General features: G+C 54.3%; 1 protein-coding gene across 1 annotated transcript in view; it reads right to left on the bottom strand.

The window, feature by feature from the left end:
* The window catches only part of LOC134983832 (uncharacterized), a gene marked incomplete at its 3' end in the record, with an annotated part of 177,423 nt that overhangs the window by 5,860 nt on the left and 145,107 nt on the right, over positions 1-26,456 (bottom strand). Inside the window, exon 11 of the mRNA XM_063949456.1 lies at positions 3,262-3,409. Coding sequence (XP_063805526.1) covers positions 3,262-3,409 — 148 coding nt within the window. The remainder of the gene's footprint in view (positions 1-3,261; positions 3,410-26,456) is intronic.

Genomic DNA, 26,456 nt, shown 5'->3' with positions numbered 1-26,456 from the left:
TGCTGTCACTGTAATGCTCTCGGATCCCCTCACCTTCTCAGTCATGTCCCTGTATTACTACTATAGATAAAAGCAATGTCACTGTATAGCTCCCAGATCCGCTAACCTCCCCAGTCATGGCCCTGTATAATTACTATAGATATGTGATGTCACATTGACGCTCCCAGATCCCCTCACCTCCCCAGTCATGTCCCTGTATTATTACTATTGATATAAGTGATGTCACTGTGACACTCACAGATTCCCTCACCACCCCAGTCATATCAGTCATCAGTCATATCAGTCATCAGTCATACCAGTATTATTACTATAGATAAAAGTGACATTACTGTGACGCTCCCAGATCCACTCACCCCACCAAGTCACATCTCTGTATTATTGCTACAGATATAAGTGAGGTCATTGTGACGCTCCCAGATCCCCTCACCTCCCCAGTCATGTCATTGTATTATTACTATAGATATGTGACTTCACAGTGATGCTTCCAGATCCCCCCACCTCCCCAGTCATGTCCCTGTATTACTATAGATATAAGTGAAGTCACTGTGCCACACCCAGATCACCTTACCTCCCCAGTCATGTCCTTGTATTATTACTATAGATATGTGACATCATTGCGCCTCTCCCAGATCCCCTCACCTCCCCAGTCATGTCCCTGTATTATTACTAAGATATGTGACTTCACAGTGACGCTCCCAGATCCCCTCACCTTCCCAGTCATGTTCTCGTATTACAATAGATATAATTGGTGTCACAGTGACAATCCCAGATCCCCTCAACTCCCCAGTCATGTCCCTGTATTATTACTATAGATGTGAGTCACAGTGACGCTCCCAGATCCCCCTCACCTCCCCAGTCATGTCCCTGTATTATTACTATAGATATAAGTGATGTCACAGTGACTCTCCCAGATCCCCTCACCTCCCCAGTCATGTCCCTGTATTACTAAAAATAAGTGATGTTAGTTATGCTACTATACTCCCTCACCTCCCCATTAATGTCCCTGTATTATTACTATAGATATAAGTGACTTCACAGTGACGCTTCTAAATCATCTCACCTCCCCAGTCATGTCCCTGTATTATGACTATGGATATTAGTGACGTCACTGTAATGCTCTCGGATCCCCACACCTTCTCAGTCATGTCCCTGTATTACGAATATAGATAAAAGTCATGTCACTGTATAGCTCCCAGATCCGCTAACCTCCCCAGTCATGTCCCTGTATTATTGCTATTGATATAAGTGATGTCACTGTGACACTCACAGATTCCCTCACCTCCCCAGTCATATCCCTGTATTATAACTAAAGATAAAAGTGATGTCACTGTGACACTCAGAGATCCCCTCGCCCCTCCCAGTCACATCTCTGTATCATTGCTACAGATATAAGTGAGGTCATTGTGACGCTCCAAGATCTCACCTCCCCAGTCATGTCCCTGTATTATTACTATAGATATGAGTGACGTCACTGTGACGCTCCCAGATCCTCTCACCTCCCCAGTCACATCTCTGTATTATTACAATAGATATAAGTGACATCACTGTGCCACTCCCAGGTCACCTTACCTCCCCAGTCATGTCCTTGTATTATTACTATAGATATGTGACATCATTGCGCCTCTCCCAGATCCCCTCACCTCCCCAGTCATGTCTCTGTATTATTACTATAGATATGTGACTTCACAGTGACGCTCCCAGATCCCCTCACCTCCCCAGTCATGTTCTCGTATTATTACTACAATAGATATAAGTGATGTCACAGTGACAATCCCAGATCCCCTCAACTCCCCAGTCATGTCCCTGTATTATTACTATAGATGTGTGTCACTATGACACTCCCAGATCCCCTCACCCTCCCCAGTCATGTCCCTGTATTATTACTATAGATATAAGTTAGGTCACTGAGACACTCCCAGATTCCCTCACCTCCCAAGTCACGTCCCTCTATTATGACTACAGATATTAGTGATGTCACTGTGACGCTCCCAGATCCCCTCATCTCCCCAGTCATGTCCCTGTATTAGTACGATAGATATGTGATGTCACAGTGACGCTCCCAGATCTCCTCACCTTCCCAGTCATGTCCCTGTTTTATTAGTTTAGATATAAGTGATGTCACAGTGACACTCCCAGATCCCCTCACCTCCCCAGTCATGTCCCTGTATTATTACTATATATGTCACGTCACTGTGCATCTCCTAGATCCCCTCACCTCCCCAGTCATGTCCCTGTATTGCTATAGATATTAGTGATGTCACTGTGACACTCCCAGATCCACTCACCTCTCCAGTCATATACGTATTATTAATATAGATATAAGGTCACAGTGGTGCTCCCAGATTCACTCACCTCCACAGTCATGTCCCTTTATTATTACTATAGATATAAGTGATGTCAATGTGACACTCCCAGATCCCCTCACCTCCCCAGTCATATACCTGTATTATTACTATAGACATAAGTGATGTCACAGTGATGCTTCTAGATCCCCTCACCTCCCCAGTCATGTCCTTGTATTATTACTATAGCTATAAGATCACAATGATGCTCCCAGATCCTCTCACCTACCCAGTCATGTCCTGGTATTATTACTAGAAATATAAGGTCACAGTGATGCTCCCAGATCCTGTCACCTCCCTAGTCATGTCCCTGTATTATTACTATAGATATAAGTGATTTCATTGTGACACTCCCAGATCCTCTCACCTCCCCAGTCATGTCCCTGTGTTATTACTATAGATATGAGTTCACTGTGATGCTCCCAGATACACTCACCTCCCCAGTCATGTCCCTTTATTATTGCTATAGATAAAAGGTCACAGTGATGTTCCCAGATCCTCTCACCTCCCCAGTCATGTCCCTGTATTATTACTATAGATATGAGTTCACTGTGATGCTCCCAGATACACTCACCTCCCCAGTCATGTCCCGGTATTATTACTATAGATGTAAGTGATGTCACTGTGACACTGCCAGATCCTCTCACCTCCCCAGTCATGTCCCGGTATTATTACTATAGATATAAGTGATGTCATTACCCTCACCTACCCAGTCATGTCCTTTATTATTACTATAGATATAAGTGATGTCACTGTGACACTCCCAGATCCTCTCGCCTCCCCAGTCATGTCCCTGTATTATTACTATAGATATAAGTGATTTCATTGTGACACTCCCAGATCCTCTCACCTCCCCAGTCATGTCCCTGTATTATTACTATAGATTTGAGTTCACTGTGACGCTCCCAGTTCTACTCACCTCCCCAGTCAGCAGGTAAATGATCTCCAGGGTGATATTTATTATCCTCTCAGTCCTGTGACTCCTGTCTTTGTCCATCCTTGATGAATTAGAGAGAATACAGAAGGTGTGATGTGTAATAAAGACTCCGTTCCTCACAGCTGGAGTTCTTTGGAATAAATATAATACATAAAACAAATTGCACATGTAACATAGTAAATATGGAATAGAGTGGTCATTAAGTCTCCTATTTCCCCACAGCCATAGAGTCCTGGTCAGTGTCTCCGAGGTTCCTGTGACCCAGCCCCATAAGGCTGTACTGCATAGTGGGCCTGATCTAGAGTGTAGCGCTATTGTGGGTGGAGTCACAATTAGCTGATGTACAGTACACTGTGAAGGGACAGGGTCTCCTGGAAAAGCGGCAGGAGCCAAGCAGGGGAAAGGTTGCAGGAGAAAGGCGGCAGGAGACAGGCAAGGGAATGTCGGCCGGAGACAGTCAAGGGGTGGCAGGAGACAGGCAGGGGGAAGGCGGCTGGAGACAGGCAGGGGGAAGGCGGCTGGAGACAGGCGGGGGGGGCGGCAGGGTGGGGGTGGCAGTAAACTGGCATGAGGCTGTAGGGTGGGTGGTGGCAGGAGACATGCATGGGAAAGGAGGCAGGAGACAGGCAGGGGAAAGGCGGCCGGAGACAGACAGGGGAAAGGCGGCGGGAGACAGACAGGGGAAAGGCGGCGGGAGACAGACAGGGGAAAGGCGGCGGGAGACAGACAGGGGAAAGGCGGCAGGAGACAGACAGGGAAAGGCAGCAAGACACAGATAGGGGAAAGGCGGCCGGAGACAGACAGGGGAAAGGCAGCAGGAGACAGACAGGGGAAAGGCAGCCGGAGACAGACAGGGGAAAGGAAGCCGGAGACAGACAGGGGAAAGGCAGCCAGAGACAGACAGGGGAAAGGCGGCGGGAGACAGACAGGGGAAAGGCGGCGGGAGACAGACAGGGGAAAGGCGGCGGGAGACAGACAGGGGAAAGGCGGCGGGAGACAGACAGGGAAAGGCAGCAAGACACAGATAGGGGAAAGGCGGCCGGAGACAGACAGGGGAAAGGCGGCGGGAGACAGACAGGGGAAAGGCAGCCGGAGACAGACAGGGAAAGGCGGCCGGAGACAGACAGGGGAAAGGCGGCCGGAGACAGACAGGGGAAAGGCGGCCGGAGACAGACAGGGGAAAGGCGGCCGGAGACAGACAGGGGAAAGGCGGCCGGAGACAGACAGGGGAAAGGCGGCCGGAGACAGACAGGGGAAAGGCGGCCGGAGACAGACAGGGGAAAGGCGGCCGGAGACAGACAGGGGAAAGGCGGCCGGAGACAGACAGGGGAAAGGCGGCCGGAGACAGACAGGGGAAAGGCGGCCGGAGACAGACAGGGGAAAGGCGGCCGGAGACAGACAGGGGAAAGGCGGCAGGAGACAGACAGGGGAAAGGCGGCAGGAGACAGACAGAGGAAAGGCAGCCGGAGACAGACAGAGGAAAGGCAGCAAGACACAGATAGGGGAAAGGCAGCCGGAGACAGACAGGGGAAAGGCAGCCGGAGACAGACAGGGGAAAGGCAGCAAGACACAGATAGGGGAAAGGCAGCCGGAGACAGACAGGGGAAAGGCAGCCGGAGACAGACAGGGGAAAGGCAGCCGGAGACAGACAGGGGAAAGGCAGCCGGAGGCTGCCCTCCCCTACTTGCTGCATGGGTGCAGATGTTGGCAGACAGGGGAAAGGCAGCAAGACACAGACAGGGGAAAGGCAGCCGGAGACAGACAGGGGAAAGGCAGCCGGAGACAGACAGGGGAAAGGCAGCCGGAGACAGACAGGGGAAAGGCAGCCGGAGACAGACAGGGGAAAGGCAGCCGGAGACAGACAGGGGAAAGGCAGCCGGAGACAGACAGGGGAAAGGCAGCCGGAGACAGACAGGGGAAAGGCAGCCGGAGACAGACAGGGGAAAGGCAGCAAGACACAGACAGGGGAAAGGCAGCCGGAGACAGACAGGGGAAAGGCAGCCGGAGACAGACAGGGGAAAGGCAGCCGGAGACAGACAGGGGAAAGGCAGCAGGAGACAGACAGGGGAAAGGCAGCAAGACACAGACAGGGGAAAGGCAGCCGGAGACAGACAGGGGAAAGGCAGCCGGAGACAGACAGGGGAAAGGCAGCCAGAGACAGACAGGGGAAAGGCAGCCAGAGACAGACAGGGGAAAGGCAGCCGGAGGCTGCCCTCCCCTACTTGCTGTATGGGTGCAGATGTTGGCAGCGCACACAGCATGAAAACACAAGGTTTGTTGGCACTGGGCAGGTCTGTGATGGAGTACACCTTAGGATTAGCAGCCACCTGGAGAGGCGTAGCCGGCCTCCTCAAACAGAGACAAAATAAGAATTTACTTACCGATAATTCTATTTCTCGGAGTCCGTAGTGGATGCTGGGGTTCCTGAAAGGACCATGGGGAATAGCGGCTCCGCAGGAGACAGGGCACAAAAAGTAAAGCTTTACGATCAGGTGGTGTGTACTGGCTCCTCCCCTATGACCCTCCTCCAAGCTTCAGTTAGGTACTGTGCCCGGACGAGCGTACACAATAAGGAAGGATTTTGAATCCCGGGTAAGACTCATACCAGCCACACCAATCACACTGTACAACCTGTGATCTGAACCCAGTTAACAGTATGATAACAGCGGAGCCTCTGAAAAGATAGCTCACAACAATAATAACCCGATTTTTGTAACTATGTACAAGTATTGCAGACAATCCGCACTTGGGATGGGCGCCCAGCATCCACTACGGACTCCGAGAAATAGAATTATCGGTAAGTAAATTCTTATTTTCTCTATCGTCCTAGTGGATGCTGGTGTTCCTGAAAGGACCATGGGGATAATACCAAAGCTCCCAAACGGGCGGGAGAGTGCGGATGACTCTGCAGCACCGAATGAGAGAACTCCAGGTCCTCCTTAGCCAGGGTATCAAATTTGTAGGATTTTACAAACGTGTTTGCCCCTGACTAAATAGCCGCCTGGCAAAGTTGTAAAGCCGAGACCCCTCGGGCAGCCGCCCAAGATGAGCCCACCTTCCTTGTGGAATGGGCATTTACATATTTTGGCTGTGGCAGGCCTGCCACAGAAAGTGCAAGCTGAACTGTATTACACATCCAACTAGCAATAGTCTGCTTAAAAGCAAGAGCACCCAGTTTGTTGGGTGCATACAGGATAACAGCAAGTCAGTTTTCCTGACTCCAGCCGTCCTGGAACCTATATTTTCAGGGCCCTGACAACATCTAGCAACTTGGAGTCCTCCAAGTCCCTAGTAGATGCAAGGCACCACAATAAGCTGGTTCAGGTGAAACACTGACACCACCTTAGGGAGAGAACTGGGGACGAGTCCGCAGCTCTGCCCTGTCCGAATGGACAAACAAATATGGGCTTTTTTGAGAAAAAAACCACCAATTTGACACTCGCCTGGTCCAGGCCAGGGTCAAGAGCATGGTCACTTTTCATGTGAGATGCTTCAAATCCACAGATTTGACTGGTTTTAAACCAATGTGATTTGAGGAATCCCAGAACTACGTTGAGATCCCACAGTGCCACTGGAGGCACAAAAGAGGGTTGTATATGCAATACTCCCTTGACAAAGTTCTGGACTTCAGGAACTGAAGCCAATTCTTTCTGGAAGAAAATTAACAGGGCCGAAATTTGAACCTTAATGGACCCCAATTTGAGGCCCATAGACACTCCTGTTTGCAGGAAATGCAGGAATCGACCGAGTTGAAATTTCTTTGTGGGGCCTTCCTGGCCTCACACCAACGCAACATATTTTCGCCACATGTGGTGATAATGTTGTGCGGTCACCTCCTTTCTGGCTTTGACCAGGGTAGGAATGACCTCTTCCGGAATGCCCTTTTCCCTTAGGATCCGGCGTTCCACCGCCATGCCGACAAACGCAGCTGCGGTAAGTCTTGGAACAGACATGGTACTTGCTGAAGCAAGTCCCTTCTTAGCGGCAGAGGCCATAAGACCTCTGTAAGCATCTCTTGAAGTTTCGGGTACCAAGTCCTTCTTGGCCAATCCGGAGCCACGAGTATAGTTCTTACTCCTCTACGTCTTATAATTCTCAGCACCTTAGGTATGAGAAGCAGAGGAGGGAACACATACACCGACTGGTACACCCACGGTGTTACCAGAACGTCCACAGCTATTGCCTGAGGGTCTCTTGACCTGGCGCAATACCTGTCCCGTTTTTTGTTCAGACGGGACGCCATCATGTCCACCTTTGGTATATCCCAACGGTTTACAATCATGTGGAAAAAACTTCCCGATGAAGTTTCCACTCTCCCGGGTGGAGGTCGTGCCTGCTGAGGAAGTCTGCTTCCCAGTTTCCATTCCCGGGATGAAACACTGCTGACAGTGCTATCACATGATTTTCCGCCCAGCGAAAAGACCTTGCAGTTTTTGCCATTGCCCTCCTGCTTCTTGTGTCGCCCTGTCTGTTTACGTGGGCGACTGCCGTGATGTTTTTCCCACTGGATCAATACCGGCTGACCTTGAAGCAGAGGTCTTGCTAAGCTTAGAGCATTATAAATTTACCCTTAGCTCCAGTATATTTATGTGGAGAAAAGTCTCCAGACTTGATCACACTCCCTGGAAATTTTTTCCTTGTGTGACTGCTCCCCAGCCTCTCGGCTGGCCTCCGTGGTCACCAGCATCCAATCCTGAATGCCGAATCTGCGGCCCTCTAGAAGATGAGCACTCTGTAACCACCACAGGAGAAACACCCTTGTCCTTGGATATAGGGTTATCCGCTGATGCATCTGAAGATGCGATCCGGACCATTTGTCCAGCAGATCCCACTGAAAAGTTCTTGCGTGAAATCTGCCGAATGGAATTGCTTCGTAGGAAGCCACCATTTTTACCAGGACCCTTGTGCAATGATGCACTGTTTTTAGGAGGATCCTGACTAGCTCGGATAACTCCCTGGCTTTCTCTTCCGGGAGAAACACCTTTTTCTGGACTGTGTCCGGAATCATCCCTATGCACAGCAGACGTGTCGTCAGGATCAGCTGCGATTTTGGAATATTTAGAATCCACCCGTGCTGTTGTAGCAGTATCCGAGATAGTGCTACTCCGACCTCCAACTGTTCCCTGGACTATGCCCTTATCAGGAGATCGTCCAAGTAAAGGATAATTAAGACGCCTTTTCTTCGAAGAAGAATCATCATTTCGGCCATTACCTTGGTAAAGACCCGGGGTGCCGTGGACAATCCAAACGGCAGTGTCTGAAACTGATAGTGACAGTTCTGCACCACGAACCTGAGGTACCCTTAGTGAGAAGGGCAAATTTGGGACATAGAGGTAAGCATCCCTGATGTCCCGGGACACTATATAGTCCCCTTCTTCCTGGTTCGTTATCACTGCTCTGAGTGACTCCATCTTGATTTGAACCTTTGTAAGTGTTCAAAATTTTTTAGATTTAGAATAAGTCTCACCTAGCCTTCTGGCTTCAGTACCACAATATAGTGTGGAATAATACCCCTTTTCTTGTAGTAGGAGGGGTAATTTAATTATCACCTGCTGGGAATACAGCTTGTGAATTTTTTCCCATACTGCCTCCTTGTCGGAGGGAGACCTTGGTAAAGCAGACTTCAGGAGCCTGCGAAGGGGAAACGTCTCGACATTCCAATCTGTACCCCTGGGATACTACTTGTAGGATCCAGGGGTCCTGTACGGTCTCAGCGCCATGCTGAGAAACTTGTCAGAAGCGGTGGAACGCTTCTGTTCCTGGGAATGGGCTGCCTGCTGCAGTCTTCTTCCCTTTCCTCTATCCCTGGGCAGATATGATCTTATAGGGACGAAAGGACTGATGCTGAAAAGACGGTGTCTTTTTCTGCAGAGATGTGACTTAGGGTAAAAACGGTGGATTTTCCAGCAGTTGCCGTGGCCACCAGGTCCGATGGACCGACCCCAAATAACTCCTCTTCCTTTATACGGCAATACACCTTTGTGCCATTTGGAATCTGCATCACCTGACCCCTGTCGTGTCCATAAACATCTTCTGGCAGATATGGACCTCGCATTTACTCTTGATGCCAGAGTGCAAATATCCCTCTGTGCATCTCGCATATATAGAAATGCATCCTTTAAATGCTCAATAAAATACTGTCCCTGTCAAGGGTATCAATATTTTTAGTCAGGGAATCCGACCAAGCCACCCCAGCTCTGCACATCCAGGCTGAGGCGATCGCTGGTCGCAGTATAACACCAGTATGTGTGTATATACTTTTTATGATATTTTCCAGCCTCCTGTCAGCTGGTCCTTGAGGACGGCCCTATCTATAGACGGTACCGCCTCTTGTTTTGATAAGCGTGTGAGCGCCTTATCCACCCTAACTTCTGGCGGGAAAGGGTATACCGCCCATAATTTTCTATCGGGGGGAACCCACGCATCATCACACACTTTATTTAATTTATCTGATTCAGGAAAAACTACGGTAGTTTTTTCACATCCCACATAATACCCTCTTTTGTGGTACTTGTAGTATCAGAAATATGTAACACCTCCTTCATTGCCCTTAACAAGTAACGTGTGGCCCTAATAAGGAATACGTTTGTTTATTCACCGTCGACACTGGATTCAGTGTCCCTGTCTGTGTCGACCGACTAAAGTAAACGGGCGTTTTAAAACCCCTGACGGTGTTTTTGAGACGTCTGGACCGGTACTAATTGTTTGTCGGCCATCTCATGTCGTCAACCGACCTTGCAGCGTGTTGACATGATCACGTAATTCCCTAAATAAGCCATCCATTCCGGTGTCGACTCCCTAGAGAGTGACATCACCATTACAGGCAATTGCTCCGCCTCCTCACCAACATCGTCCTCATACATGTCGACACACACGTACCGACACACAGCACACACACAGGGAATGCTCTGATAGAGGACAGGACCCACTAGCCCTTTGGAGAGACAGAGGGAGAGTTTGCCAGCACACACCAAAAACGCTATAATATTATATATATATATATATATATATATATATATATTATATATATATATATACATAGACAACCTTATATAAGTGTTTTCCCTTATAGCATCTTTTTTATATATTTCTAACGCCAAATTAGTGCCCCCCCTCTCTGTTTTAACCCTGTTTCTGTAGTGCAGTGCAGGGGAGAGCCTGGGAGCCTTCCCTCCAGCCTTTCTGTGAGGGAAAATGGCGCTGTGTGCTGAGGAGATAGGCCCCGCCCCTTTTTCGGCGGCCTCGTCTCCCGCTCTTAACGGATTCTGGCAGGGGTTAAATATCTCCATATAGCCTCCGGAGGCTATATGTGAGGTATTTTTAGCCAAAATAGGTTTTCATTTGCCTCCCAGGGCGCCCCCCTCCCAGCGCCCTGCACCCTCAGTGACTGCCGTGTGAAGTGTGCTGAGAGGAAAATGGCGCACAGCTGCAGTGCTGTGCGCTACCTTTAGAAGACTGAGGAGTCTTCTGCCGCCGATTCTGGACCTCTTCTTATTTCAGCATCTGCAAGGGGGCCGGCGGCAAGGCTCCGGTGACCATCCAGGCTGTACCTGTGATCGTCCCTCTGGAGCTGATGTCCAGTAGCCAAGAAGCCAATCCATCCTGCACGCAGGTGAGTTCACTTCTTCTCCCCTAAGTCCCTCGTTGCAGTGATCCTGTTGCCAGCAGGACTCACTGTAAAATAAAAAACCTAAGCTAAACTTTTCTAAGCAGCTCTTTAGGAGAGCCACCTAGATTGCACCCTGCTCGGCCGGGCACAAAAATCAAACTGAAGCTTGGAGGAGGGTCATAGGGGGAGGAGCCAGTACACACCACCTGATCGTAAAGCTTTACTTTTTGTGCCCTGTCTCCTGCGGAGCCGCTATCCCCCATGGTCCTTTCAGGAACCCCAGCATCCACTAGGACGATAGAGAAATGTGGGAATACCAGGTAGGGGCTCTATCCAAATGATGCAGCCAAAACATAATTAAAAACACTGTTTATTACACACAAGAAAATAAAAACAATATAAACAGTAATATAGAGCAAAACATATACTAATGGGTGTTACCCTGAGGTATACGATATCTCTGGTATAAATGATATACACAATGAGTATACACAAAGGTATCACTGATAAAATCAATGTAAAAGGAAAACGCTGATCCTTCTACATAGGAGACTCTCAGAGGTTTTGTCCGTCTCTTATAGTAAATTAGCAGCGCACAGTGTGAGTGAGAAGAAATCCTCCAGCTGATATGGTTCATACAGGAATGTGTCCTGAACCAGAGTGACCTTTATATGGTAATTGTCCATCCGCTTAGTTCCGGTGTAACAACAAAGTGAGTATACATGTGTATAGATGTGATGGTGGTCAGTAGTCACTGCACCAGTGTTGGTAGTCCTTGCGGCACAAAGTTGATACTGCAGACCCGCTCCGTATCACCCTTTGCCCGGGTGAAGAAGCTGCGGGCGGCGCGGTCTGCTATAAGCTGTTCCCTGACGTGCGGTGCAATGTGGATGCGCAGAGCCGCTGTCTCGTACTCCCAGCACGGGTAAGGTTTGTATCAGCAGCACAGTGTCTGGACTTACCCGGAATAGGGAGGAACATATGGTGCAGTCTCTCCACGATGTTCATTTCACATTTGCCGGCAATTGGTGAACCATCAGCTACTGGAGGTTGTATCTTCTTCTGTGGGCACTACAGGTATCAGCAATCCCTCTCTCTGTGCCCTCAACGCGTTTCTCCGCACACCGGGCAGCTTTTCCAAGAGCTGGAGGATTTCTTCTCACTCACACTGTGCGCTGCTCATTTACTATAAGAGACGGACAAATCCTCTGAGAGTCTCCTATGTAGAAGGATCAGCGTTTTCCTTTTACATTGGTTTTATCAGTGATACCTTTGTGTATACTCATTGTGTATATCATGTATACCAGAGATATCATACACCTCAGGGTAACACCCATTAGTATATGTTTTGCTCTATATTACGGTTTATATTGTTTTTATGTTTTGTTGCATCATTTGGATAGAGCGCCTCCCTGGTATTCCCCACATTTGCACACAGCATGGGGCACAGTAACAGGCCGGCTGCTGGCACGTATACAAAATAATAATGTATAATAATAATAATAATAATAATAATAATAATAACAGGACACCACAGGCTGCTCCTCCTGTATAATAATAACAGGACACCACAGGCTGCTCCCTCTGTATAATAATAATAATAATAATAATAACAGGACACCACAGGCTGCTCCTCCTGTATAATAATAACATGAAACCACAGACTGCTCCGCTCCGCCTGTATAATAATAATAATAACAGGACACCACAGGCTGCTCCCCCTGTATAATAACAATAACAGGACACCACAGGCCGCTCCCCCTGTATAATAATAATAACAGGACACCACAGGCTGCTCCCCCTGTATAATAATAACAGGACACCACAGGCTGCTCCCCCTGTATAATAACAATAACAGGACACCACAGGCTGCTCCCCCTGTATAATAACAATAACAGGACACCACAGGCCGCTCACTCTGTATAATAACAATAACAGGACACCACAGGCTGCTCCCCCTGTATAATAATAACAGGACACCACAGGCTGCTCCCACTGTATAATAACAATAACAGGACACCACAGGCTGCTCCCCCTGTATAATAATAACATGAAACCACAGGCTGCTCCTCCTGTATAATAACAATAACAGGACACCACAGGCTGCTCCCCTGTATAATAACAATAACAGGACACCACATGCTGCTCCCCCTGTATAGTAAGACGCCATTACCTGATCTCCACGGACACTGGGAGTATACGCCCCCTGTGTGTAACACGCCTGTATGAGCAGTGAGATCAGTGTGTGCAGCGCTGTGTGTGTGTATGACACGGGTAATATACTCTCCATGCACCACACACTGCAGCACATACACCCTGCCCGGCAGCAGAGGGGGCGGCGGCCATTACCTGGAGGAGACCGGGGGCGGAGCTCTGTGTACAGGAAGGGGCGGGGCGATGTTTCCGGGTCACCGTCTGTATAGCGCAGTCAGTCAGCACCGCCCACCCTCCCGCTCATAAGCCGCTGCGTCCCGTCCCTCAACATAAATCCCCGCCCACTCTACCCGCCATTGGTTGGAGAGTCCCGTCACTCACCGTGACGTGTATGGGAGGGAGTGGGGGCGGGGCTGGGAGGAATGGGCGGGAGAAAGGTAAATGAGTGATTGGACCTTGCGACCAATAGCTAGAGACAGGGGCGGGGCTGGCTGAGTGACGGGTTGCTGCAGCCTATGAGATAGTGGGCGGGGCTGGTGCCTGATCCCGTGCGATGAATTAGACGCTGACCCCGAAATACTGTCCCTGGTAACATCTCCTGCCCTCTCCTGTCTCCTCCCCCTGCCCCCCATACCCCCCTCCCCTGCTGCCCCCTGCCTCCCATACCCCCCTACCCTGCTGCCCCCTGCCTCCCATACCCCCATACCCTGCTGCCACCTGCCTCCCATACCCCCCTCCCCTGCTGCCACCTGCCTCCCATACCCCCCTACCCTGCTGCCACCTGCCTCCCATACCCCCCTACCCTGCTGCCCCCTGCCTCCCATACCCCCCTACCCTGCTGCCCCCTACCTCCCATACCCCCCTACCCTGCTGCCCCCTGCCTCCCATACCCACCTACCCTGCTGCCACCTGCCTCCCATACCCACCTACCCTGCTGCCACCTGCCTCCCATACCCCCCTCCCCTGCTGCCACCTGCCTCCCATACCCCCCTACCCTGCTGCCACCTGCCTCCCATACCCCCCTACCCTGCTGCCCCCTGCCTCCCATACCCACCTACCCTGCTGCCACCTGCCTCCCATACCCACCTACCCTGCTGCCACCTGCCTCCCATACCCCCCTCTCCTGCTGCCCCCTGCCTCCCATACCCCCTCCCCTGCTGCCCCCTGCCTCCCATACCCTGCTGCCCCCTACCTCCCATACCCTGCTGCCACCTGCCTCCCATACCCCCCTCCCCTGCTGCCCCCTGCCTCCCATACCCCCTCCCCTGCTGCCCCCTGCCTCCCATACCCCCTCCCCTGCTGCCCCCTACCTCCCATACCCCCATACCCTGCTGCCACCTGCCTCCCATACCCCCTCCCCTGCTGCCCCCTACCTCCCATACCCCCCTACCCTGCTGCCCCCTGCCTCCCATACCCCCCTACCCTGCTGCCCCCTGCCTCCCATACCCCCCTACCCTGCTGCCACCTGCCTCCCATACCCCCCTCTCCTGCTGCCCCCTGCCTCCCATACCCCCTCCCCTGCTGCCCCCTGCCTCCCATACCCCCCTCCCCTGCTGCCACCTGCCTCCCATACCCCCTCCCCTGCTGCCCCCTGCCTCCCATACCCCCCTCCCCTGCTGCCACCTGCCTCCCATACCCCCTCCCCTGCTGCCCCCTGCCTCCCATACCCCCCTCCCCTGCTGCCACCTTCCTCCCATACCCCCTCCCCTGCTGCCCCCTGCCTCCCATACCCCCCTCCCCTGCTGCCCCCCATACCCCCTCTCCTGCTACCCCCGGCTTCCCATACCCCCTCCCCTGCTGCCCCCTGCCTCCCATACCCCCCTACCCTGCTGCCACCTGCCTCCCATACCCCCTCCCCTGCTGCCCCCTGCCTCCCATACCCCCCTCCCCTGCTGCCCCCCATACCCCCTCTCCTGCTACCCCCGGCCTCCCATACCCCCCTCCCCTGCTGCCCCCTGCCTCCCATACCCCCCTCCCCTGCTGCCTCCCCTGCTGCTCCGGCCTCCCATACCCCCCTGCCCTGCTGCTCCCTTTCGCCACAGTTGCCCTAGCCTCCCATACCCCCCTGTCCTGCTGCCCTCTATACCCTGCTGCCCCTGCCTCCCATACCCCCTGCCCTGCTGTCCCCTGCCTCCCATACCCCCCTCTCCTGCTGCCCCCTGCCTCCCATACCCCCTCCCCTGCTGCCCCCTGCCTCCCATACCCCCTCCCCTGCTGCCCCCTGTCTCCCATACCCCCCTTCCCCTGCTGCCTCCCATACCCCTCTCCCCTGCTGCCACCTGCCTCCCATACCCCCTCCCCTGCTGCCCCCTGCCTCCCATACCCCCCTCCCCTGCTGCCCCCCATACCCCCTCTCCTGCTACCACCGGCCTCCCATACCCCCCTCCCCTGCTGCCCCCTGCCTCCCATACCCCCCTCCCCTGCTGCCTCCCCTGCTGCTCCGGCCTCCCATACCCCCCTGCCCTGCTGCTCCCTTTCGCCACAGTTGCCCTAGCCTCCCATACCCCCCTGTCCTGCTGCCCTCTATACCCTGCTGCCCCTGCCTCCCATACCCCCTGCCCTGCTGTCCCCTGCCTCCCATACCCCCCTCTACTGCTGCCCCCTGCCTCCCATACCCCCCTCTCCTGCTTGCCTCCCATACCCCCCTACCCTGTTTCCCCCTGCCTGCCTCCCATACCCCCTCCCCTGCTGCCCCCTGCCTTCCATACCCCCTTCCCCTGCTTCCCCCTATACCCTGCTGCCCCCTGCCTTTCATACCACCCTCCCCTGCTGCCCACTATACCCTGCTGCCCCCTGCCTCCCATACCCCCTCTCCTGCTGCCCCCTGCCTCCCATACCCACCTCCCCTGCTGCTCCGGCCTCCCATACCACCCATGCTGCCCCCTGTCCTGCTGCTCCGGCATCACATACCCCCCTGCCCTGCTGCTCCCTTTCGCCACAGTTGCCCTACACTCCCATACCCCCCTGCCCTGCTGCTCCCTGCCTGCCATATCCTCCTACCCTTCTGCCCCCTGCCTCCCATACCCCCTGCCCTGCTGCCCCCTATACCCCCCTCTCCTGCTGCCCCCTGCCTCCCATACCCCCCTCTCCTGCTGCCCCCTGCCTCCCATACCCCGCTCTCCTGCTGCCCCTGCCTCCCATACCTCGCTCCCCTGCCTGCCTCCCATACCCCTCCCCTGCTGCTCCCTGCCTCTCATACCGCCCTGCTGCTCCCTACCTCCCCTGTTGCCCCAGCCTCCCATACCTCCCTCCCCTGCTGCCCCCTATACCCCCGCCCTGCTGCTTCCTGTTTACCATACTCCCCTCCCCTGCTGTCACCTATACCCTGCTGCCCCGGCCTCCCATACTACACACTCCTGCTTCCCCGGCCTCCCATGCCCTGCTACCCCCTGCCTCCCATACCCCCTCTCCTGCTGCCCCCTGCCTGCCATACCCCCCTCCCCTACTGCCACCTGCCTCCCATACCCCCATACCCTGCTGCCCCCTGCCTCCCATACCCCCCTCCCCTGCTGCCACCTGCCTCCCATACCCCCTCCCCTGCTGCCCCCTGCCTCCCATACCCCCTCCCCTGCTGCCCCCTGCCTCCCATACCCCCCTCCCCTGCTGCCACCTTCCTCCCATACCCCCTCCCCTGCTGCCCCCTGCCTCCCATACCCCCCTCCCCTGCTGCCCCCCATACCCCCTCTCCTGCTACCCCCGGCTTCCCATACCCCCTCCCCTGCTGCCCCCTGCCTCCCATACCCCCCTACCCTGCTGCCACCTGCCTCCCATACCCCCTCCCCTGCTGCCCCCTGCCTCCCATACCCCCCTCCCCTGCTGCCCCCCATACCCCCTCTCCTGCTACCACCGGCCTCCCATACCCCCCTCCCCTGCTGCCCCCTGCCTCCCATACCCCCCTCTCCTGCTTGCCTCCCATACCCCCCTACCCTGTTTCCCCCTGCCTGCCTCCCATACCCCCTCCCCTGCTGCCCCCTGCCTTCCATACCCCCTTCCCCTGCTTCCCCCTATACCCTGCTGCCCCCTGCCTTTCATACCACCCTCCCCTGCTGCCCACTATACCCTGCTGCCCCCTGCCTCCCATACCCCCTCTCCTGCTGCCCCCTGCCTCCCATACCCACCTCCCCTGCTGCTCCGGCCTCCCATACCACCCATGCTGCCCCCTGTCCTGCTGCTCCGGCATCACATACCCCCCTGCCCTGCTGCTCCCTTTCGCCACAGTTGCCCTACACTCCCATACCCCCCTGCCCTGCTGCTCCCTGCCTGCCATATCCTCCTACCCTTCTGCCCCCTGCCTCCCATACCCCCTGCCCTGCTGCCCCCTATACCCCCCTCTCCTGCTGCCCCCTGCCTCCCATACCCCCCTCTCCTGCTGCCCCCTGCCTCCCATACCCCGCTCTCCTGCTGCCCCTGCCTCCCATACCTCGCTCCCCTGCCTGCCTCCCATACCCCTCCCCTGCTGCTCCCTGCCTCTCATACCGCCCTGCTGCTCCCTACCTCCCCTGTTGCCCCAGCCTCCCATACCTCCCTCCCCTGCTGCCCCCTATACCCCCGCCCTGCTGCTTCCTGTTTACCATACTCCCCTCCCCTGCTGTCACCTATACCCTGCTGCCCCGGCCTCCCATACCACACACTCCTGCTTCCCCGGCCTCCCATGCCCTGCTACCCCCTGCCTCCCATACCCCCTCTCCTGCTGCCCCCTGCCTGCCATAACCCCCTCCCCTACTGCCCCCTGCCTCCCATACCCCCTCGCCTGCCTCCCATACCCCCCTGCCCTGCTGCTCCCTGCCTGCCATATCCCCCTACCCTGCTTCCCCCTATACCCTGCTGCCCCCTGCCTCCCATAGCCCCTCCGCTGCTGCCCCCTATACCCCCCTGCCCTGCTGCCCCTGCCTCCCATACTCTCCTCTCCTGCTGCCCCGTCTCCCATACCCCCTTTCCTGCTGCCCCCTGCCTCCCATACCCCCCTCTCCTGCTGCCCCCTGCCTCCCATACCCCGCTCTCCTGCTGCCCCTGCCTCCCATACCTCGCTCCCCTGCCTGCCTCCCATACCCCTCGCCTGCTGCTCCCTGCCTCTCATACCGCCCTGCTGCTCCCTACCTCCCCTGTTGCCCCAGCCTCCCATACCTCCCTCCCCTGCTGCCCCCTATACCCCCTGCCCTGCTGCTTCCTGTTTACCATACCCCCCTCCCCTGCTGTCTCCTATACCCTGCTGCCCCGGCCTCCCATACCACACACTCCTGCTTCCCCGGCCTCCCATGCCCTGCTACCCCCTGCCTCCCATACCCCCTCTCCTGCTGCCCCCTGCCTGCCATACCCCCCTCCCCTACTGCCCCCTGCCTCCCATACCCCCTCGCCTGCCTCCCATACCCCCCTGCCCTGCTGCTCCCTGCCTGCCATATCCCCCTACCCTGCTTCCCCCTATACCCTGCTGCCCCCTGCCTCCCATAGCCCCTCCGCTGCTGCCCCCTATACCCCCCTGCCCTGCTGCCCCTGCCTCCCATACTCTCCTCTCCTGCTGCCCCGTCTCCCATACACCACTCTCCTGCTGCTCCTGTCTCCATGCCTGCCTCCCATACCCCCTCCCCTGCTACTCCCTGCCTCCCATACCACCCTGCTGCTCCCTGCCTCCCTTGTTGCCCCAGCCTCCCATACCTCCCTACCCTACTGCCCTCTATACAACCTGCCCTGCTGCTCCCTGCCTGCCATACCTCCCTCCCCTGCTGCCCCCTATACAACCTGCCCTGCTGCTCCCTGCCTGTCATACCCCCTCCCCTGCTGCCCCCTATACCCTGCTGCCCCCGGCCTCCCATACCACACACTCCTGCTGCCCCCTGCCTCCTATACCCCCTCCCCTGCTGCCCCCTGCCTGCCATACCCCCCTGCCCTGCTGCCTCCCATACCCCCTTGCCTGCCTTCCATACCCCCCTGCCCTGCTGCCTCCCATACCCCCCTGCCCTGCTGCCCCCTGCCTTCCATACCCCCCTCCCCTGCTGCTCCCTGCCTCCCATACCCCCCCTCCACTGCTGCTCCCTGCACCCATACCGCCCTGCCTGCCTCCCATACCCCTCTGCCCTGCTGCCCCCTGCCTCCCATACCCCCCTGCCCTGCCTGCCTCCCATACCCCCTTGCCCTGCTGCTCCCTGCCTCCCATACCCCCTTGCCCTGCTGCTCCCTGCCTGCCATACCCCCTCCTCTGCTGCTCCCTGCCTTCCATACCCCCCTCCCCTACTGCCCCCTGCCTCCCATACCCCCTCGCCTGCCTCCTGCCCTGCTGCTCCCTGCCTGCCATATCCCCCTACCCTGCTTCCCCCTATACCCTGCTGCCCCCTGCCTCCCATAGCCCCTCCGCTGCTGCCCCCTATACCCCCCTGCCCTGCTGCCCCTGCCTCCCATACTCTCCTCTCCTGCTGCCCCGTCTCCCATACACCACTCTCCTGCTGCTCCTGTCTCCATGCCTGCCTCCCATACCACCTCCCCTGCTACTCCCTGCCTCCCATACCACCCTGCTGCTCCCTGCCTCCCTTGTTGCCCCAGCCTCCCATACCTCCCTACCCTACTGCCCTCTATACAACCTGCCCTGCTGCTCCATGCCTGCCATACCTCCCTCCCCTGCTGCCCCCTATACAACCTGCCCTGCTGCTCCCTGCCTGTCATACCCCCTCCCCTGCTGCCCCCTATACCCTGCTGCCCCCGGCCTCCCATACCACACACTCCTGCTGCCCCCTGCCTCCTATACCCCCTCCCCTGCTGCCCCCTGCCTGCCATACCCCCCTGCCCTGCTGCCTCCCATACCCCCTTGCCTGCCTTCCATACCCCCCTGCCCTGCTGCCTCCCATACCCCCCTGCCCTGCTGCCCCCTGCCTTCCATACCCCCCTCCCCTGCTGCTCCCTGCCTCCCATACCCCCCCTCCACTGCTGCTCCCTGCTCCCATACCCCTCTGCCCTGCTGCCCCCTGCCTCCCATACCCCCCTGCCCTGCCTGCCTCCCATACCCCCTTGCCCTGCTGCTCCCTGCCTCCCATACCCCCTTGCCCTGCTGCTCCCTGCCTGCCATACCCCCTCCTCTGCTGCTCCCTGCCTTCCATACCCCCCTCCCCTGCTGCTCCCTGCCTGCCATATCCCCCTACCCTGCTTCCCCCTATACCCTGCTGCCCCCTGCCTCCCATAGCCCCTCCGCTGCTGCCCCCTATACCCCCCTGCTGCCCCTGCCTCCCATACTCTCCTCTCCTGCTGCCCCGTCTCCCATACCCCACTCTCCTGCTGCTCCTGTCTCTCTGCCTGCCTCCCATACCCCCTCCCCTGCTGCTCCCTGCCTCCCATACCACCCTGCTGCTCCCTGCCTCCCTTGTTGCCCCAGCCTCCCATACCTCCCTACCCTGCTGCCCTCTATACAACCTGCCCTGCTGCTCCCTGCCTGCCATACCTCCCTCCCCTGTGCCCCCTATACAACCTGCCCTGCTGCTCCCTGCCTGTCATACCCCCTCCCCTGCTGCCCCCTATACCCTGCTGCCCCCGGCCTCCCATACCACACACTCCTGCTGCCCCCTGCCTCCTATACCCCCTCCCCTGCTGACCCCTGCCTCCTATACCCCCCTGCCATGCTGCCTCCCATACCCCCTTGCCTGCCTTCCATACCCCCCTGCCCTGCCTGCCTCCCATACCCCCCTGCCCTGCTGCCCCCTGCCTTCCATACCCCCCTCCCCTGCTGCTCCCTGCCTCCCATACCCCCCCTCCCCTGCTGCTCCCATACCGCCCTGCCTGCCTCCCATACCCCTCTGCCCTGCGGCCCCCTGCCTGCCATACCCCCTCCTCTGCTGCTCCCTGCCTTCCATACCCCCCTGCCCTGCTGCTCCCTGCCTGCCATACCCCCTCCCCTGCCTCCCATACCCCCTGCCCTGCTGCCCCTATACCCCATGCCCTGCTGCCCCCTGCCTCCCATACCCCCCTCTCCTGCTGCCCCCTGCCTCCCATACCCCCTCTCCTGCTACCCCCTGCCTCCAATACCCCCCTCCCCTGCTGCCCCCTGCCGGCCTCCCATACCCCTCTGCCCCCTGCCTACCTCCCATACCCCCCTCTCCTGCCCTGCTGCTCCCTGCCTGCCATACCCCCCTCTCCTGCTGCCCCTGGCCTCCCATACCCCACTCCCCTGCTGCCCCCTGCCTTTCTGTTTGTCACCTGCTGTGGTAAAAGGGGCATATCAATGTCTGTGTGTGTAATTACCAATTACCAAAGATAAAAGTGACGTCACTGTGACGCTCCCAGAACTCCTCACCTCCCCAGTCATGCCCCTTTATTATTACTATAGATATAACTGATGTCACTGTGACTGCTGGGAATGGGACATTATACAATAACACCAGGGGCTGTGTCTGGGTGATGACTGGAGAGGTGACTGCTGGGAATGGGGCATTATACAGTAACACCAGGGGATGTGTCTGGGTGATGACTGGAGAGGTGACTGCTGGCAATGGGACAGGGGATGTGTCTGGGTGATGACTGGAGAGGTGACTGCTGGGAATGGGGCATTATACAGTAACACCAGGGGATGTGTCTGGGTGATGACTGGAGAGGTGACTGCTGGGAATGTGACATTATACAGTAACACCAGGGGACGTGTCTGGGTGATGACTGGAGATGGGAATGGGACATTATACAGTAACACCAGGGAACGTGTCTGTGTGATGACTGGAGAGGTGACTGCTGGGAATGTGACATTATACAGTAACACCGGGGGATGTGTCTGGGTGATGACTGGAGAAGTGACTACTGGGAATGGGACATTATACAGTAACACCAGGGGATGTGTCTGAATGGGGCATTATACAGTAACACCAGGGGGCGTGTCTGGGTGATGACTGGAGAGGTGACTGCTGGGAATGGGGCATTATACAGTAACACCAGAGGACGTGTCTGGGTGATGACTGGAGAAGTGACTACTGGGAATGGGACATTATACAGTAACACCAGGGGACGTGTCTGGGTGATGACTGGAGAGGTGACTGCTGGGAATGGGACATTATACAGTAACACCAGGGGATGTGTCTGGGTGATGACTGGAGAGGTGACTGCTGGGAATGGGGCATTATACAGTAACACCAGGGGATGTGTCTGGGTAATGACTGGAGAGGTGACTGCTGGGAATGGGACATTATACAGTAACACCAGGGGATGTGTCTGGGTGATGGCTGGAGAGGTGACTGCTAGGAATGGGGCATTATACAGTAACACCAGGGGATGTGTCTGGGTGATGACTGGAGAGGTGACTGCTGGGAATGGGACATTATACAGTAACACCAGGGGATGTGTCTGGGTGATGACTGGAGAGGTGACTGCTGGGAATGGGGCATTATACAGTAACACCAGGGGATGTGTCTGGGTGATGACTGGAGAGGTGACTGCTGGGAATGAGACATTATACAGTAACACCAGGGGACGTGTCTGGGTGATGACTGGAGAGGTGACTGCTGGGAATGGGACATTATACAGTAAAACCGGGAGACTTGTCTGGGTGATGACTGGAGAGGTGACTGCTGGGAATGGGACATTATACAGTAACACTAGGGGATGTGTCTGGGTGATGACTGGACAGGTGACTGCTGGGAATGGGGCATTATACAGTAACACCAGGGGATGTGTTTGGATGATGACTGGAGAGGTGACTGCTGGGAATGGGGAATTATACAGTAACACCAGGGGATGTGTCTGGGTGATGACTGGCCAGGTGATTGCTGGGAATTGGGCATTATACAGTAACACCAGGAGACGTGTCTGGGTGATGACTGGAGAGGTGACTGCTGGGAATGGGACATTATACAGTAACACTAGGGGATGTGTCTGGGTGATGACTGGAGAGGTGACTGCTGGGAATGGGGCATTATACAGTAACACCAGGGGATGTGTCTGGGTGATGACTGGAGAGGTGACTTCTGGGAATGGGGCATTATACAGTAACACCAGGGGATGTGTCTGAATGGGGCATTATACAGTAACACCAGGGGACGTGTCTTGGTGATGACTGGAGAGGTGACTGGTGGGAATGGGGCATTATACAGTAACACCAGGGGATGTGTCTGAATGGGGCATTATACAGTAACACCAGGGGGCGTGTCTGGGTGATGACTGGAGAGGTGACTGCTGGGAATGGGGCATTATACAGTAACACCGGGAATGTGTCTGGATGATGACTGGAGAGGTGACTGCTGGGAATGTGGCATTATACAGTAACAATAGGGGACGTGTCTGGTTGATGACTGGAGAGATGACTGCTGGGAATGGGGCATTATACAGTAACACTAGGGGATGTGTCTGGGTGATGACTGGAGAGGTGACTGCTGGGAATGGGGCATTATACAGTAACACCAGGGGATGTGTCTGGGTGATGACTGGAGAGGTGACTTCTGGGAATGGGGCATTATACAGTAACACCAGGGGATGTGTCTGAATGGGGCATTATACAGTAACACCAGGGGACGTGTCTTGGTGATGACTGGAGAGGTGACTGGTGGGAATGGGGCATTATACAGTAACACCAGGGGATGTGTCTGAATGGGGCATTATACAGTAACACCAGGGGGCGTGTCTGGGTGATGACTGGAGAGGTGACTGCTGGGAATGGGGCATTATACAGTAACACCGGGAATGTGTCTGGATGATGACTGGAGAGGTGACTGCTGGGAATGTGGCATTATACAGTAACACCAGGGGATGTGTCTGGGTTATGACTAAAGAGGTGACTGCTGGGAATGGGACATTATACAGTAACACCAGGGGATGTGTCTGGGTGATGACTGGAGAGGTGATTGCTGGGAATGGGGCATTATACAGTAACACCAGGGAATGTGTCTGGGTGATGACTGGAGAGGTGACTGCTGGGAATGGGGCATTATACAGTAACACCAGGGGACGTGCCTGGGTGATGACTGTATCAATGGGTGTGTCAGATGCCTATAAGGTGTCAGGATGTCACTGTCTATGTCTCCTTGCAGGAGGCGGAGTATATAGAGAAACACACGGGTCTGTACAAGGATGTGATGATGGAGAATCACCGGCCCCTCACATCACTGGGTAAAAGTAGACTGTCATGTATTGTACAGGGGAGAGCAGGTATGGGGGCCCCCTATATACACACATCATCTGATAATCACATATATACACTGTACTCAGTCACTGTGTCTCCTTCAGATGGGTCCAGTAACAGAGATACCCCAGAGAGATGTCCCCGTCCTCTGTATTCCCAGGATTGTACAGAGGAGAATCACAGGATCCCACAGGAGGATCGGGTAGGTGGGATTTAGGGTCTCACCAATATACCAAAGTGACTGTCACTATATGATCTGTAGAGAAGCTGTGTGTGTATTATACACTGATATTATACTGTTCCACCTCAGTTTAATCTGACTGTATGCAAATGTTATTATAGTGTTTGTTTATTTTTTAGGTAGAACGTCTGTCTGATATTAAAACAGAAGATACAGGGGGAGAAGAAGAGACGTATGTGACTGATATAAAGGCAGAAGATATAGAGGGAGAAGAAGAGATGTATGTGACTGATATAAATGCAGAAGATATAGAGGAAGAAGAAGAGACGTATGTGACTGATATGAAGGCAGAAGATATAGAGGGAGAAGAAGAGACGTATGTGACTGATATAAAGACAGAAGATATAGAGGGAGAAGAAGAGACGTATGTGACTGATATGAAGGCAGAAGATACAGAGGGAGAAGAAGAGACGCATGTGACTGATATAAAGGCAGAAGATATAGAAGGAGAAGAAGAGACGTATGTGACTGAAATAAAGGCAGAAGATATAGAGGGAGAAGAAGAGACGTATGTGACTGATATAAAGGCAGAAGATATAGAGGGAGAAGAAAAGACGTATGTGACTGATATAAAGGCAGAAGATATAGAGGGAGAAGAAGAGACGTATGTGAGTGATATAAAGGCAGAAGATAGAGAGGGAGAAGAAGAGACGTATGTGACTGAAATAAAGGTAGAAGATACAGAGGGAGAAGAAGAGATGTATGTGACTGATATAAAGGCAGAAGATATAGAGGGAGAAGAAAAGACGTATGTGACTGATATAAAGGCAGAAGATATAGAGGGAGAAGAAGAGACGTATGTGAGTGATATAAAGGCAGAAGATAGAGAGGGAGAAGAAGAGACGTATGTGACTGAAATAAAGGTAGAAGATACAGAGGGAGAAGAAGAGATGTATGTGACTGATATAAAGGCAGAAGATATAGAGGGAGAAGAAGAGATGTATGTGACTGATATAAATGCAGAAGATATAGAGGAAGAAGAAGAGACGTATGTGACTGATATGAAGGCAGAAGATATAGAGGGAGAAGAAGAGACGTATGTGACTGATATAAAGACAGAAGATATAGAGGGAGAAGAAGAGATGTATGTGACTGATATAAATGCAGAAGATATAGAGGAAGAAGAAGAGACGTATGTGACTGATATGAAGGCAGAAGATATAGAGGGAGAAGAAGAGACGTATGTGACTGATATAAAGACAGAAGATATAGAGGGAGAAGAAGAGACGTATGTGACTGATATGAAGGCAGAAGATACAGAGGGAGAAGAAGAGACGCATGTGACTGATATAAAGGCAGAAGATATAGAAGGAGAAGAAGAGACGTATGTGACTGAAATAAAGGCAGAAGATATAGAGGGAGAAGAAGAGACGTATGTGACTGATATAAAGGCAGAAGATATAGAGGGAGAAGAAAAGACGTATGTGACTGATATAAAGGCAGAAGATATAGAGGGAGAAGAAGAGACGTATGTGAGTGATATAAAGGCAGAAGATAGAGAGGGAGAAGAAGAGACGTATGTGACTGAAATAAAGGTAGAAGATACAGAGGGAGAAGAAGAGATGTATGTGACTGATATAAAGGCAGAAGATATAGAGGGAGAAGAAAAGACGTATGTGACTGATATAAAGGCAGAAGATATAGAGGGAGAAGAAGAGACGTATGTGAGTGATATAAAGGCAGAAGATAGAGAGGGAGAAGAAGAGACGTATGTGACTGAAATAAAGGTAGAAGATACAGAGGGAGAAGAAGAGATGTATGTGACTGATATAAAGGCAGAAGATATAGAGGAAGAAGAAGAGACGTATGTGACTGATATAAAGGCAGAAGATATAGAGGGAGAAGAAGAGACGTATGTGACTGATATAAAGGCAGGAGATATAGAGGGAGAAGAAGAGACGTATGTGAGGGGTAATCAGCAGTGTAAGGAGGAGGAGATCCCTACAGATATCAGCACAGGTGAGTAATAAACACTTATTACAGAAGTAACCCATTCTCCTTGCTCAGTCACTACAGCAATATCTTATCCTACACCCTCCTCCGCCATCAGCCCTGTTCTCAGTTGGGTGTTTCTAACACAAGGCTATTCATGACAA

Source organism: Pseudophryne corroboree (assembly GCF_028390025.1).
Source record: "Pseudophryne corroboree isolate aPseCor3 chromosome 3 unlocalized genomic scaffold, aPseCor3.hap2 SUPER_3_unloc_26, whole genome shotgun sequence".
NCBI classification, from domain to species: domain Eukaryota; kingdom Metazoa; phylum Chordata; class Amphibia; order Anura; family Myobatrachidae; genus Pseudophryne; species Pseudophryne corroboree.
Note: the sequence above shows the minus strand (reverse complement) of the source record. Positions and strands in the feature narration are given on the sequence as shown.